Here is a 16,141-nt window from a genome sequence, read left to right on the forward strand (position 1 = left end):
TCCATCAAAAAAATGACAAAAATCCATCAAAAAAAAGACAAAAATCCATCAAAAAAAATGACAAAAATCCATCCAAAAAATGACAAAAATCCATCAAAAAAGTGACAAAAATCCATCAAAAAAAAAAGTGACAAAAATCCATCAAAAAAGTGACAAAAATCCATCAAAAAAAAAAGTGACAAAAATCCACAAAAAAAGACAAAAATACATTAAAAAAAAGACAAAAATCCATCAAAAAAAGACAAAAATACATAAAAAAAGACAAAAATCCAGCAAAAAAATAAGACAAAAATCCATCAAAAAAATGACAAAAATCCACCAAAAAATGACAAAAATCCATTAAAAAAGTGACAAAAATCCATCAAAAAAAGACAAAAATCCAGCAAAAAAAAAGACAAAAATACAGCAAAAAAAGACAAAAATCCAGCAAAAAAAAAGACAAAAATACAGCAAAAAATGACAAAAATCCACCAAAAAAAAAGACAAAAATCCATTAAAAAAAAGACAAAAATCCATTAAAAAAGTGACAAAAATCCATCAAAAAAAGACAAAAATCCAGCAAAAAAAAAGACAAAAATACAGCAAAAAAAGACAAAAATCCAGCAAAAAAAAAAAGACAAAAATACAGCAAAAAATGACAAAAATCCAGCAAAAAAAAAGACAAAAATCCATTAAAAAAGTGACAAAAATCCATCAAAAAAAGACAAAAATCCAGCAAAAAAAAAGACAAAATACAGCAAAAAAAGACAAAAATCCAGCAAAAAAGTGACAAAATTCCATTAAAAAAGTGACAAAAATCCATCAAAAAAAGACAAAAATCCAGCAAAAAAATGACAAAAATCCACAAAAAAAAGACAAAAATCCAGCAAAAAAAGACTAAAATCCAGCAAAAAAAAAGACAAAAATCCATCCAAAAAAAGACAAAAATCCATCAAAAAAATGAAAAAAATCCAAAAATTAGAAAAAAAATAAAAATGAAAAAAATGAAAAAAATAAATATTGAAAAAAATATATATATACATTATAATCGTTTTTTTTGCGATTATGCTAATTTTGTAATCGTTTACTGTTGTATTCGAAATCGTAATCGAATTTCGATTAATTGCACAGCCCTAAGCTTCACCACAAGACACACTAACACACAAAAATGTTGTTTGCTTTGAATCAATATCACTTTCAAATGTCTGTTGTTTCACTTGTGTTTTCGTGTCATAGCAAGTTTTGAGTCTCTGTCCTCCCTCCTGTTTGATTTCTCTCTTTGGAGGAGAAAAACTGACCCCAGATCAGCAGAGATAGGCTTCTGTTCAGCGTGACAGGTTCATATGTTCCTGAAAATATTTATCGTTCTTTCAAATGGAAATGAAAAGTAGACGACGTATTTACAGTGGATTTAATAAGAAGAGGAGATGGAGCTTCTGGACCCCATGAGAGAACTGCTGCTAAACTCTCACCGCTAAACTGAAACGTGGCTGGAAGAAGTAGTTCCTGGTTATTCAGCACATCCTGGTTATGACGATATTTTATATATAAGTTTACATGCATCTGAGAAACCAGGACACTCATATCCCTGTTTACATGAGCAAGAAGCTAAATACTTGAGCATGTTTTTATTGGACATTTCTCTTGCACGTGGACAAGATCTACTCAAGGAAGTCGTTCTTTAAACAATAGCGCTTGTGTAAGAAGCTTCAGTGACAGACGTGAGAAAAACATTTTCTCGCCGTATCGGTTTCAAAAGTCTGCACATGCTCAGTACGTCAGCACTGGTGAAGAACCAGGACAACTGTGTTTACAAGATACATTATCCTGGAAACTGTGGGAATATCCCAGTGAGAATAACCTGGTTTCTTATAACCTGGATATTTGCTTATCCAGGAAACTGAAACCAGGATTCTGTGTTTACAAGAATCAGACTAAACCATCCGTCTTCTTCCCCTTGTCGTGGACATTGCACCAGCCCCTTATGGCTCCTCCTGCAGGTGGTGGGTCCACAGAAGGTCGGCCTCACGATTCTAAACGGGCCTGTTGGTCTCTCATGAGGAGCTTCTGAACCGCTCTTTGTCTGACCCGTCACCTATAGGACCTGTTTGCCCTGGGAGACCCTACAGGGGCATGAAGGCCCGACAACAGAGCTCCAGGATCATTCAGGTGCTCAAACCCCTCCTCCACGTTAAGGAGGCGGTTCCAGGACAAAACCAGGAAGCTGAAAATCTCCATTAACAACCTGCATGTGCTCGAATTCGTTCATGGGCTAGAATTCTATCTCAGAAGGAGCAGGTGCCAACACGACTCTATGGGAGAGAGAAAAGTCCAAATGTTTTCCCTGATCATCATTAAACAGGGACTGGGTTCACAAACCTGCCACATTATTCTCATTCTAATCGTGACTGAACATCAGGCAAAAGAATCATGTGGTGTTCGCTCTCCTTTAAAGGAATAGGCCACCGTTTTTACATACTGAGATATGCTCTTACCTCACTTTAGACGAGTTAATATATCCCCGTCTGGTCTTTGTCCGTGCGCTCACACATACGCAGCCTCTCCCACATGTCACATAGCTCCAAAAAAGCTCACGATAGAAGCTACCAAGCTCTTCCACGAGTTCCCTATTTAAATAAAGTTACGTGAAGTGTTTTCATGCGAAGTATATTTACACAGAAATGTAGCATGTCCATTTTATAAGCAAATAAAAAGGGGGACTATATTGTGAGGCGTAATGATACGAGGAGTAAAACGTCCGCGCAGTAACTCCTAAAGGTTATTGACGGAAGTGAGCGGGGGAAGTCTTTAGGAGTTACTGCGCGGACGCTGTGCTCCTCGTATCATTACGCCTCACAATATAGTCCCCCTTTTTATTTGCTTATAAAATCCACATGTTACATTTCTGTGTAAATATACTTGGCATGAAAACACTTCACGTAACTTTATTTAAATAGGGAACACGTGGAAGAGCTTGGTAGCTTCTATCGTGAGCTTTTTTGGAGCTATGTGACATGTGGGAGAGGCTGCGTATGTGTGAGCGCACGGACAAAGACCAGACGGGGATATATTAACTCGGCTAAAGTGAGGTAAGAACATATTTTAGTATGTAAAAACGGTGGCCTATTCCTTTAAAGGAGAGTCAGCGGCTCCTCTGCAGCGTGTGGGTAATAGAACAGACTTAAACAGGTGAGTGCATGTGTTTGTCTGAGACTAAATGGAGTCGTTAGAGACATTGTTCCCTCGTGCTGCTCCCCGTGGGGTCGCTCTGATTGGCTGATTGGTGAGCGCCACTGAAGGTGGATGTGGGCCGTGTGTGGGCCGTGTGTGGGCCGTGTGTGGAGCGTGTGTGGAGCGCGTGTGGAGCACGTGTGGGTCGTGTGTGGGCCGTGTGTGGGTCGTGTGTGGGCCGTGTGTGGAGCACTTGTGCACTGACATGAGGATGTCGTGGGCCCGCTCCAGGAGTTTGCTGCTGGTGGAGTTGACGAAGATCTCGTCCTCCGCCGCCGAGCTGCTGGAGGACAGGCGGCCGGCTCGACCCACGCGCCCGTTCCAGCCCAGAGCAGGAGAGCCGCTGTGGGGAAGCACAGAGACAGATTATGTTACTGTTACAACATCGAACAATGGCCTTCAGTCAGAGGGAGAATGCGGCTCGACGGGATACGAGTTTATCCAGTTACTAAAATGGGTTCAGTAAATACTCGACCACACGATCTTTGTGTTAATATGACGATACTGTGCTGCAAAATATTATACAAGTGACATTTTTCTTCTTCTTCTTCTTGTAATTAACTGATATTTACTGAAATCAAAATCTGTTTCAATTAAAAAACATCTTAACAGGTCAAGTTATATTCTACCATAGGAGCTTCTTTGAGCAGCTTCAAAATTCTTAAATCCATTAAACTTGTGAGTTTTTGGACAGTTTCTGCTTGAATTTCTTTGCAGGATGTTAGAATAACCTCCCAGAGCTGCTGTTTGGATGAAAACTGCCTCCCACCCTCATAGAAGTTTTTTTGTTGAGGCTCCAAAGGTTCTCAATAGGGCTGAGGTCAGGGAAGGAGGGGGTCCACATCATGAGTTTCTCTACCTTTTCTTTTTTTTAACCTGAAAACTAATCATCCCAGGTCTCTGAGATTCATGTCAGTGATTCAAAGACTCCTGAGACACAAAACCATCCATGAGTTTCATTGAAAAATTGTTTTTTTTTTACTTTTTTGACACTGAAATACAATTTGCAGAATAATTTGCAGCGCAGTGTGCACCGCATCAACACTGGATCACTTTCAACAATCTGCATGTTTATTGTTGAAGTGAAGACTGAACAAAAGCCGGTCCCAGAGGATCCGCCTCCGCACCATGTTCTTCACATGAGCGTAACCCTGCAGCTGCGACCGCTCTGTCCGGTGATAAATCACACATCAGCGCAGGATTCCAGAAGCTTATCAAGTCGTGCAAAAAAAGGAAGGGAAGAAAGTGCGATATAAACGTCGTCCTGTAACGATATCCACACGTTTGGCTGGTACTCGGCTCGTCGACTGTGAATCACAGCTGGAGAAGAGTCCAGATTTACTGCTGGCAACATCTGCTCATCCAGAGAACAAGGCGCTGAATCAATACTTTGATAACACCAGATGATGTCGACCAACACAGCCAGGCTTTCTCCAGAAAAACGGTTCTGTTTGGAGATCAGAATACAGTCTCCAAACGGACATCGTTAACCTCTTAACTCCCACCTGAACGGATCCCATTTCCCCAGTTTGGATTTACCCGAATCAAAAAGATTCTTAGGGGAAAAAAAACCCAAAACAGCCACAAAAAATGAGAAGAAAACAAGGATGTAAACGCGACAAAAATGTGACAAAAATGTGATAAAAATGTGATAAAATTCAACAAAAAAATGACGAAAAATCAACAAAAATGTGACAAAAATTCAACAAAAAATCAACAAAAAAATGACAAAAATTCAACAAAAATGTGACAAAAATTAATTTTTTTTTTACAAAAATTCAACAAAAAAATGACAAAAATGTGACAAAAATTGACAAAAATTCAACAAAAAAATGACAAAAATTCAACAAAAAAATGACAAAAATTCAACAAAAATGTGACAAAAATTCAACAAAAATGTGACAAAAATTCAAAAAAAATCGACAAAAATGTGACAAAAATTCAAAAAAAAAAGACAAAAATTCAACAAAAATGTGACAAAAATTCAACAAAAATTCAACAAAAATTCAACAAAAATGTGACAAAAATTCAACAAAATGTGGCCAGATTCAGCATATTCCATTCCATAAAACATGATATAACTAAATCCTCCAGGCTTTTTCCTGCTTGACATGACTACAAGTATTTGATTCCTTCACTGCAAACAAAAACCCTGGACCATTTTGACCCAGACTGTCGCCTCTGTAGAGGATCCGTGGATCTGCAGCTGATCCCTCTGACAGTACAACCCGTTTATCTCTATAGGCTCCGGGACAGTTGCATAAAGCGCTGCCGTGTCCGCTCCCCCGTCCGGCCCACGAGCGGCCCACGAGCGCCCGGCGGAGCAGCAGTGTTTAGCGCTCCCCTGACGGCCCTCGCTCCGACGCATAGCTCGGACTTTACATCACGGGAGGAAGCAGCTGCCGAGGGGAAGGTCGCGGAGCTTTGGATCGTGTTAAAATGTTGTTTTCTCATCAAAGGATCCTCTGCACTGTTCTCTGCACCGAGACCAGAGTCGCACAGTCCGGGTCCAGACGAGTTCGGATTCACTGGCGGATCAATGAGAGACAAAATGGCGACTTGTGTGAGGACAAACACTGTGAGATACACCGGGATTAGGGCTGGGTGCCAGTATGGTCTGGGACAATAAAGTTTAGGTTCTGGTATGGAAAAACTGAAAGCATCACAGAACCAATGCACCGCAAAAAAAAAAAAAAAACCTTCAGACCCACATTTTTATGCTATAGAACCTCCTCACTGTCCCAAGAACCCACTTTAAAACCAGAGGTGATCTGTCCTCTGAAGCCATTGCTCCTAAATTGTGGAATGACCTTCCTCGGTCGCTGCGTACAGCCGACTCTGTTGATTCCTTCAAAAAGGAGCTGAAGACGTTGCTTTTTAGACGAGCTTTTAGTTGACAATGCTGTGATTGTTCCTATGTAAATTCTGTAATCTTCTTCTTCTTCTTCTTCTTCTTCTTCTTCTTCTTCTATTGGTCCATTTATGCCCATTTTGTTTTCAAAAGAAATTTGCTACATTTGCAAAACATTTCCACATTTCTTTTCCAGGACTTTTGCTCCTGGAAAAGGATGGGCTATGAATTTTGAAGCTGCTCTCACACAAGGGCTCCTTTGGTAAAATATAACTTGACCTGTTAATATTTTTTGATTGAAATAGCTTCTGATTTAAGTAAATATGACCTCCTAATGCTACAAATACAACAAATGACCATTTTCAGTTAATTACAAGCTTTAAAATGTATTGAAACGATGAGTTGCATAATCATTTGGAACAGTGGATTTTGAGGTTTTTAAAAAAAATGCTGTTATCACAAGGAAATGTCATTTGCATAATAATTTGGAACGCAGTGTACAATATATATGACCAAGTGGGATGTTCTGCAAGGACATTTAAAACATGCACTATAAAAAAACACTATTTCTTGCATTTTTAGAGTACTTATCCCTTATTTGCATAAAAATATATACAATATTTTTTCATTTCCCAGTGTATCATAAAGACAGTTCTCTTCACACTTGAGCTTCATCAGGGTGAACGTCCTTTCCTTCCTCTCAGTGAATCTCCCGCAGGTTTGAAACAGGAGTGAACCTTTTATTCCTCGTTTCGTGAGTTCTTACCGTGGCGACTTGTCGTTGATATTGCTCCCCTGCAGGTCGGACAGGGGGGTGCGGGGGCTCTTCCGGGTCACACCTGATCACAGCAAACACACGGGTCAACGCCACAGGAAAAACACGCCACACGCACCGTCACATCACCACGGCAACACGCAGCCCGACACCAGGACACACCGGGGTTATGCGGTCGGTACAGGAGGGGGGGGGCGGATTATTCCAGACTGTGAGGTTAAAAGCTTCTCTGTTAGTGCCGCCACGACGCTGCCGGGTTTAGTCCGAGTTTGTTTCTGATCTGGTGGATCTGGAGCTACTTTGTCATGCAGGAGGTTAATCTCTGAACTCCCGCCTGAACCGAGAGCGTTTTCTCCAGGTCAGCTTTACCCAAATCCTGTAGGACATTTTTTTCCCCATCATTTTATTTTGGTATTCAAGTCATTTTTGTAACTTTTTTGTAATTTTTTTGGTATTTTTTTTTTCACTCTTTGTCACATTTTTCATCATTTTTTCATCATTTTTTCATCATTTTTTCATCATTTTTTGTCATTTTTCCGTAAATTTTTTGTCACATTTTTATCACATTTTTTGTCATTTTTCCGTAATTTTTTGACATTTTTTCGTCAATTTTTTGTCACATTTTTGTCACATTTTTGTCATTTTTTTGTCACATTTTCATCACATTTTTAGACATTTTTTTTGTCAATTTTTTGTCTTTTTTTGTCAATTTCTTTTTGGTAATTTTTTCGTAATTTTTCGAAATTTTTCGTAATTTTTTGTCATTTTTTCATCATTTAGACATTTTTTCGTAATTTTTTTGTAATTTTTTTGTCACATTTTTAGTCATTTTTTCATCATTTTTGTCACATTTTTTGACATTTTTTCGTCAATTTTTTGCCACATTTTTTGTCATTTTTTGGTCACATTTTTATCACATTTTTAATCAATTTTTTTGTCATTTTCCGTCATTTTTTTGTCTTTTTTTGTCACATTTTTTGTCATTTTTCCGTCATTTTTCTGTCAATTTTTTGTCACATTTTTATCACATTTTTAGTAATTTTTTGACATTTTTTCGTCAATTTTTTGTCATTTTTATCATTTTTTGTCACATTTTTGTCATTTTTTTGGTCAATTTTTCGTCACTTTTTCATCAATGTTTTCTCGCTTTTTTGTCACATTTCCATCATTGTTTTCGTCACATTTTTTCATCATTTTTTGTCATTTTTCTGTCAATATTTTGTCACATTTTTGTCACATTTTTGTCATTATTCCGTCATTTAGACATTTTTTCGTAATTTTTTTGTAATTTTTTTGTCACATTTTTAGTCATTTTTTCATCATTTTTGTCACATTTTTTGACATTTTTTCGTCAATTTTTTGCCACATTTTTTGTCATTTTTTGGTCACATTTTTATCACATTTTTAATCAATTTTTTTGTCATTTTTCCGTCATTTTTTTGTCTTTTTTTGTCACATTTTTTGTCATTTTTCCGTCATTTTTCTGTCAATTTTTTGTCACATTTTATCACATTTTTAGTAATTTTTTGACATTTTTTCGTCAATTTTTTGTCATTTTTATCATTTTTTGTCACATTTTTGTCATTTTTTTCGTCAATTTTTCGTCACTTTTTCATCAATGTTTTCTCGCTTTTTTGTCACATTTCCATCATTGTTTTCGTCACATTTTTTCATCATTTTTTGTCATTTTTCTGTCAATATTTTGTCACATTTTTGTCACATTTTTGTCATTATTCCGTCATTTAGACATTTTTTCGTAATTTTTTTGTAATTTTTTTGTCACATTTTTAGTCATTTTTTCATCATTTTTGTCACATTTTTTGACATTTTTTCGTCAATTTTTTGCCACATTTTTTGTCATTTTTTGGTCACATTTTTATCACATTTTTAATCAATTTTTTTGTCATTTTTCCGTCATTTTTTTGTCTTTTTTTGTCACATTTTTTGTCATTTTTCCGTCATTTTTCTGTCAATTTTTTGTCACATTTTTATCACATTTTTAGTAATTTTTTGACATTTTTTCGTCAATTTTTTGTCATTTTTATCATTTTTTGTCACATTTTTGTCATTTTTTTCGTCAATTTTTCGTCACTTTTTCATCAATGTTTTCTCGCTTTTTTGTCACATTTCCATCATTGTTTTCGTCACATTTTTTCATCATTTTTTGTCATTTTTCTGTCAATATTTTGTCACATTTTTGTCACATTTTTGTCATTATTCCGTCATTTTGACATTTTTTCGTAATTTTTTTGTCACATTTTTTGTCATATTTTTTGACATTTTTTCATCAATTTTTTGTCATTTTTATCATTTTTTTGTCAATTTTTCGTCACTTTTTCACCAACGTTTTCTCGCTTTTTTCTCACATTTCCATCATTGTTTTCGTCTCAGTTCTGTCGCTATTTTCACACCTTTTTTCCAGGAGCTTTTGGATTGGGGCAAAGCCAAACTGGGAAAAAAAATGCTCTCGGTCCAGGTGGGAGTTAAGGGGTTGATCTAGCTGGAGGGTGGGAAGCGTTCTAAACTAGACTGTGCTGTTATTAATCCGAGTGACTACAGCCAAAGAGATCAGTGATACGAAGCAGAGATGCACCGCTGGTTCTAAGGGACCGTTTTGGATCTTACCGTACGAGGTCATGTGGCAAAAATTAGATAAGAGTGGTCAGAGCAGAATTACCCAAGTCATGTTTACCTTTGACTTGACTTGTATTTGAAAGCTTTAAATCTGGGGTAATGGATTTATTTTCCTTGCAGTAGAGGGAATTTCTTTTACTAATGTCTCGGTTTTTCTTTATTTCCAACACTGCGTCCATTGTGTGATTCTCATTAAGCTTTGAATGAACCCATGTGATTATGTAAGAAACAAGACAGGATGAAATAACTTCAAAATGGCCGCCCTTTATTCACAGTCTGTGAAGTCAGGACTATTTCACCTTCTTTGTTCAAACATACACTAACACCACGCAGCTGAAACCTCTTGTTTTGCCAGTGCCACTTATTGTAAAGCGAAGTCTGCTGATTGTTTGATGACAATTGTAACTACGTGAGGATAACAGTTAACCCACAAACATGCGCAGGTATATGTAGTTTGAAACTGAAACAACACACTCAGGAAGGATTGTTCATCTGATGTAAATGTAGATGTAATCTAACAATAAGATAATGAAAAGCAAATGTGATCTACGTGAACAAGGGGTAGGAACTTATAAGCTTCTTGCATCAGTTTACTCCCTTTGAGCTTCCATAATGTGTAATAAACTACTACTACATTTGAGTTCATAAGCAAATACCTTTAGTGAGAATCTACAATGTTAATATAGACCATGTAAACAAACAATACATTAAAAAAAAACGCTTCCACATTGTCTTTCTTTAACACATGCTGCATTTATAGTAGTAAATGCAGCATTTGTTATAGAAAAATAGAGCACACGTGCCCAAAGTGACCACGTTTACTATTCTCAATGGTCAACATGGGTGCAGTACACTTTTAGACCACTAGCGTCAAATTGGGGGCGCTGTTTCACTCCTTTCGCAAAGTTAAGGAAACACTGTACACCTACAGAACTGAGAAACCTGACCTCATTCCACACTTTTGGAAGCTTGTGGTGTTTTGTGTTTTGGCCCTTTCTGATCTTTTATCTGTGAATTTGCCTATTTTTTACATATTTAATGTTGTCATTCATCATTCACTGTCTTTTTCTGTCTCTGTGATGGTGTTTCTCTGTATGTTTATGCCTGTGTTTGTCCTGTCTGTCATGACATCAGCCTGCCAGGGGACGACGGATGAAAATTAGCCTATATGGCTAACATGGCTAACTCCGGCACATTTACATGCTGAAGAAACACATGTTGATTAATGTGCACTGTCCCAATTCAAATAAAGATATAAAAAGAAAAAACTGTTGTGGTGTCTTGGTGTTTAATCACAGAGCGTTGGAGCATCAACTTTAGTATTTTTCCAACTTTAATTTCAAAGGAACATGCTTAACATGGTCTAATATCACATTTTAGAGTTACTAAATGAATGAGGTAAAGTCACTGTAGGTGCTGCAGATACAGGTGATGTTGTTTTGCACTATATTGCTCCAGTTGTTGATTTTGTTCGACTAAAACTAGACTTTTGCCATAGTTAACATTTGTTTTAATGTAGCATGGTATTTGCATAGATAGAATCAAATGTATACTTAAAAATAAAATAAAGTAACTATTATTATTTGCAGGTATATCTTTTTGACACTTGACATGGCCGTGTTTGGCCCTCGACCCACAGGAACTTTTCCCTTTCGGCCTCAGAGACAGAACGTTTGGTCGCCCCTGCTCTAAACCGTACAGTGGGTTTTTATTGAGCTGCAGGAGTCAGAGTTTACCAGTGCATTCCCCGGGTGGTCCGCCCCGTTTCATCTGACAACGCTGACATTCGTCCAAAACAATGTGGAAAAACCCTGTCGTCTATTGTTGAACCACATGGACAACAACTTACTGCTTTTATGGAAAGTCTTCTGGTGTCGGACACTGGGATAAACTCCTGCAAACATTAGAGCCGGCTGAAAATATGGTTTGACCCCAAAAAAATTGCTACAAAAGGTTTTTCAATGGTTTTCTGTAGTATCAGGTGAGCTTATTAACATACTAAAAGTCGACCAAAATCTGACCACTGGAAAGGTCTTGTTTTCAAAATGGCGTCCAAGATAGATGTAAGACATAATAGAAATCGTGGACAAACACTCTATATATGAGCAAGTTTGTCACAGCAACGACACATTTTCAACGCAGCCTTACATGGCTTCCCAGAGGCTTAGCGGGGCCTGGATGGGCTCGTTTTAAAGCCCCGCCCCTCTTCTTCCCAACGCAATAAAAGGCAAGTCTCTCTCATTTACTCGCGGAGATATTCACTAAAGTCTGCGAGGCGAGCGACCACAACGGCCCTGACATGGTTTCAGCCTCTCTGTTAGCTTAGCATTTTATCAACTAGCATTTGCGATTGCCGTGACAAACTCGCTCATGTTAATATATAGAGTGTTTGTCCACGATTTCTATTATACAATTATGTGATCATGTGACTACAGTTTGGACAAACCCATTGGATTCCCAGACACCCAAAACATGGGGTTAGAACCAACATGACTTGTCCACACTGCAAAAAGTGGATTCATAGCAAGTAAGAAATGTCTTACTTTAAGAAATAAGTTCTTATTTTTTCCCTAAAAAGTAATAATGTTTTGTCGAGCAAAGTTTTCTTGAGAAAAAAATTCTTGTTTTAGGAAATAAAATCTGGCCATTTCTTGTTCAGATAAATTTACTAAAAACATGATAATTTTTTATTGTAACAAGAAAAAACTTTTTGAATCTTCTTCAGATTTAGACAAAGAAAAACTAAGATCAGAGAGACTCTTAATGTAAGAACTGATTCTCACAGAGAGATAAAACATTCTATTCTTTAAAGTGGGCGGCTCGGTGGCACAGCGGTTAGAGCCTCAGCTTCGAAGGTCCTGGGTTCGATTCCCACCAGGACGAGGCCTTTCTGTGTGGAGCATGTTCTCCCCGTGTCTACCACTAAAAACATGTACAATAGGTGAATCCTCCAGCAGGTGATTCTGACCATCAGCCTGGCTCCACATCATGGAGACGGGTCTCCGGGCGCGGCAATACTTTCCTTAAATATTAGTATTTATTAAGAACATTTTACTTAAATCAAGCAACATTTAAAGCAGGACTAAGTAACTCTTGCCCCTAGAGGCCATAAGCGCAACTGCAGGGATAGTAGCAGTTACGATTTTTTAATTTATTAATTGTCTTGGAGAGTAAATACTACACTGACAGGAAAGGCGAAGGGAGAGAGGGATATTTTACATCCAATTATACAATAGAAATATTTGTTTTCACTCAAACTTGGCTGTAAATACTGTTTAAAGTGACGTTAGCCTGTTAGCTTCTTCTTCATGATTCCATTAGTGTGTATTGCTTTCTCCGCACCGGTGGCAGTCAAGTTGCAAACATGGTTTTCTGTCCAGAGACACCAGGGGGCGATGAAAGACCCTCCAATCATCCCATAAACACTTGTATCACCCCCACAGGGACTACGGGGAGGATTTATTAAGGTAAACAAGTTACTTAGTACTGCTTTAAGTAAAATATCCACAATTTTTCTCTAAATAAGAATGTTTTCCTTAAATAATTCCATTTTCTGAGGACATTTTGCTTAATTCTAGTTATTTATTTGCTTAACTTTAGTGTTTCTTTCTTGTTTTATGATAAGAAAAATATTCTAGAAATAAGAATTCTTAGCAAGAAAAAAACGCAGACCCCATTGGCAGAATTTATTCCTTAAAACAAAACAAAACGTCTTATTTTACTTTACTTTTTTTCCTTGTTTTTAATCATTTGCAGTGTAGGATGAATAACAAAGGAGGATCTCGCCTCCCTCTTGGACGCCATCTTGAAAATGAGACCTTTCCAGTGTTCAGATTTTGGTCGACTTTCAGTATGTTAATAATCACACCTGACACTACAGAAAACCATTGAAAAACCTTTTGCAGCATTTTTTTTTCTCTTCATATTTGCAGCCGCCTGTTAGCGTCTCTGAAAACATGACTTGGGTAATGACGCTGGGTGCAGCTCTTCTGTGGGTGCATCTCCGTCGAGGATCTAGGACCTCCTAAAGTGTGTTAGCCTCATCGTATCGGGGGGGGGGGGGAAGGGGGGGCTTTAGCGCAGTACCGTTTTCTGTCTCCTCAACAACCTCACTCTCATCCGGAGCTGCAGAAACGTCACAGGACAAACACATACAAAACAAAAAACATCATGAGAGCGTGAGTGCAAATACAAGGAACTCCTCCCCCCACAGAGGCCCCGCCGCGAGCCAGTTAGTTCTCAGTGTCCCGTGTCGTACGCCCCCTTCACCGTCACCCGAGGACGTGATGTTAGTGACAGGAGGGGGGGGGGGGGGGGAGGAGCGACTGTCTGTGAAGCTCCGCCTCCGGGACAGGACAGAGAAAGCAGACAGAAACACAACAAGCGTCCCGTCATGCCCGACACAGCAGCACAAGCACAAAGCTATGTTTACGATTCACGATGTGGCAAAGGGAGGGGCGGGTGCAGGGAAAACATGGCACGGAGTCAAACGCATGCAAAGAGACAGAGGAGGGGGGGGCGACCGACGAGCACCGGTTTGCACTGTAAAAAAACAACTTCATCTCTCTGATCGACTGGAGGAGGTCAGGCTGGTATTGCGCCGTTAAAGTTATTCTCTTCCTGAACACGTCTTTAGAATCGTTCTAATGTTTTCACTGCTCCTCTTTTGAAAACGTCGACTCCAGAAACTCGCAGAGGAGGAAAAGTCACGGGATTATTAAAACTAAAAGACGCTGTGGAATTGCAGACTCTACTGGTGAAGTTCAAAGCCAGAAACAAAGCTCTTCCACAGGACTGTTTACCTCTGAGGATGAACTTCAAATACACAACAGCACGGAATTCTCTAAAGAAAGAGTTTGAAAAGTTGCTAAAAATATTTTGGAATTTAAAAAGAGTTGTAAAAATGCTTGAAGGGAGGGGGAAAAGGGAACTATATTGCAATATCTTCACTTTACTGTGCGGATGTCGAGCTACTCCTGGTATTATTACGCCTTACAATATAGTTCCCCTTTTTATCCGCTTAGAAAATCCACATTGTTTAATCTTGTGTAATTATACTTTGGGGCATGTCCAGTAGCCCTTGGGACTTTTTCTAAAGTGTAAAACACTTCATTTTCTTGAATCAAATTCTTAAAATTACAGTTATTTCTGTTCTTGTGACTCAGTATGAGTTAAAAAAATAAAGCTATTTTAATATAATATGGGGTCAATATCCTATAAGTGAACAGTGAACGTTTAAGTCTTTAGGATTTGTTTTTAACTGGTCGCCCTCCAACAACTTAATGCTCTTAAAGTCGCCCTCAGCTGAAATAAGGTTGGTGACCCCTGATATATAGAGGAACACTTCACATAAACATATTTAAATAGGGAAAATGTGGAAGAGCTTGGTAGCTTCTATCTTGACCTTGTTTGGAGCTATTGCTGTTGCAGGTGACATCACAGCGTTCTAAAGGCCTAGACTCATATATAGAGGAAACATTATTTTGTTTTTGAGGACATTTTTGGTCTTGTACAGAGAGATCATGGACCCAGTGACTGATATTAAAGGAATAGGCCACCGTTTTTACATACTGAGATATGTTCTTACCTAACCTTAGTCGAGTTAATATATCCCCGTCGAAGAAAAAACGAAGAAAAACGAGATTTGTGTCCATTTGCACCTAAAATATTAGGTTCATTTATTAATGAACATTTCAAACCCTCTCCCAGCGGCTGGAACATTGACGCCTTTTATTTTGTCGGGACAACAGGAAGTGTTTCGTTGCTGTTAGCGGAGCTTTGACATCAGTGTCACTGCAGGTTTCTGTTTCTGGATTATTTGTTGTTATCTCGTGTAAAAGGCGAGTTTAGACGGAGCGTTTGTGTTTGTGATCGATCATGAGACTGACCCGAGAGAAGACGAGACGCTCGCGCTGATGGGAGGAGTTATTTTGAGGCGTGGGACTGACCTGCACACGGAGCAGCTGGACGTGCTTTGAAGACGCGATGGAGACTTTATTAAAACCCTGGAGGGTCATAAACATTTGCCCTGTTTCCAAATATGGTCACAGGAGGTTTTGAAAAGTGTCTAAATCTGTGTCAAAGTTACGCTGGGATCAGCTCCTCCGCAGCGTCGCCCTCGGCCCGGGTTCAGTTTGTTACTTCCTGCACGTGAGTTTTCATTTACACCAGTATGAGACAAACTCCTAACATGGGGAATATTTCTACTGCTATAGTTTCTAATAAAAGCCCCGGCCTGTTTTAGAGACCGGCTTTAATTTGCCTCCGCCAGCCGAGAACCCGGCCTCTGTCAGAGACCCGGCCGCTGATGGAATACAGGCCAGTATTAGAGAATTTACGGTAGTTCGTTTTCACTGGGACTACCTAGTCTCCAGGCCGTTTGAATGAGCACAGTCAGTCTGAGAACATCTCCTCATGTCTCTCCGGTGAGATGAGCCCTTAAACTACACTGAGTTATGTTTTTTTTTAGGATAATCTTACTCTAATCTTTGACCAGAATCGTTCGTGCCTGTCGGTCTCCTCTTGAAGCTACATTTGAGTAAAGCAATACCAGACGCCTCTCTGGAGAACACGACTCCCTGCGCGTGGGTCGGTGCTCGTGGGTCGGTGCTCGTGGGTCGGTGCTCGTGGGTCGCTCCGGCTCCCGGGCCACAGACAGTGGGAGGAGTATG

General features: G+C 38.8%; 1 protein-coding gene across 3 annotated transcripts in view; it reads right to left on the reverse strand.

The window, feature by feature from the left end:
• Positions 1-16,141, reverse strand: part of myo9aa (myosin IXAa) — a 338,748-nt gene that overhangs the window by 74,448 nt on the left and 248,159 nt on the right. For 2 of the 3 annotated variants that reach the window (XM_079554646.1, XM_079554644.1), the window contains exons 15-17: positions 13,557-13,595; positions 6,828-6,900; positions 3,416-3,553 (exon numbers count right to left, since the gene is read on the reverse strand). In XM_079554646.1, the coding sequence (XP_079410772.1) occupies positions 3,416-3,553; positions 6,828-6,900; positions 13,557-13,595 (250 nt within the window). The remainder of the gene's footprint in view (positions 1-3,415; positions 3,554-6,827; positions 6,901-13,556; positions 13,596-16,141) is intronic. The other variant, XM_079554645.1, reaches the window with a different exon arrangement.

Source organism: Gobius niger, assembly GCF_951799975.1.
Source record: "Gobius niger genome assembly, chromosome: 4".
Taxonomy (NCBI): Eukaryota; Metazoa; Chordata; class Actinopteri; order Gobiiformes; family Gobiidae; genus Gobius; species Gobius niger.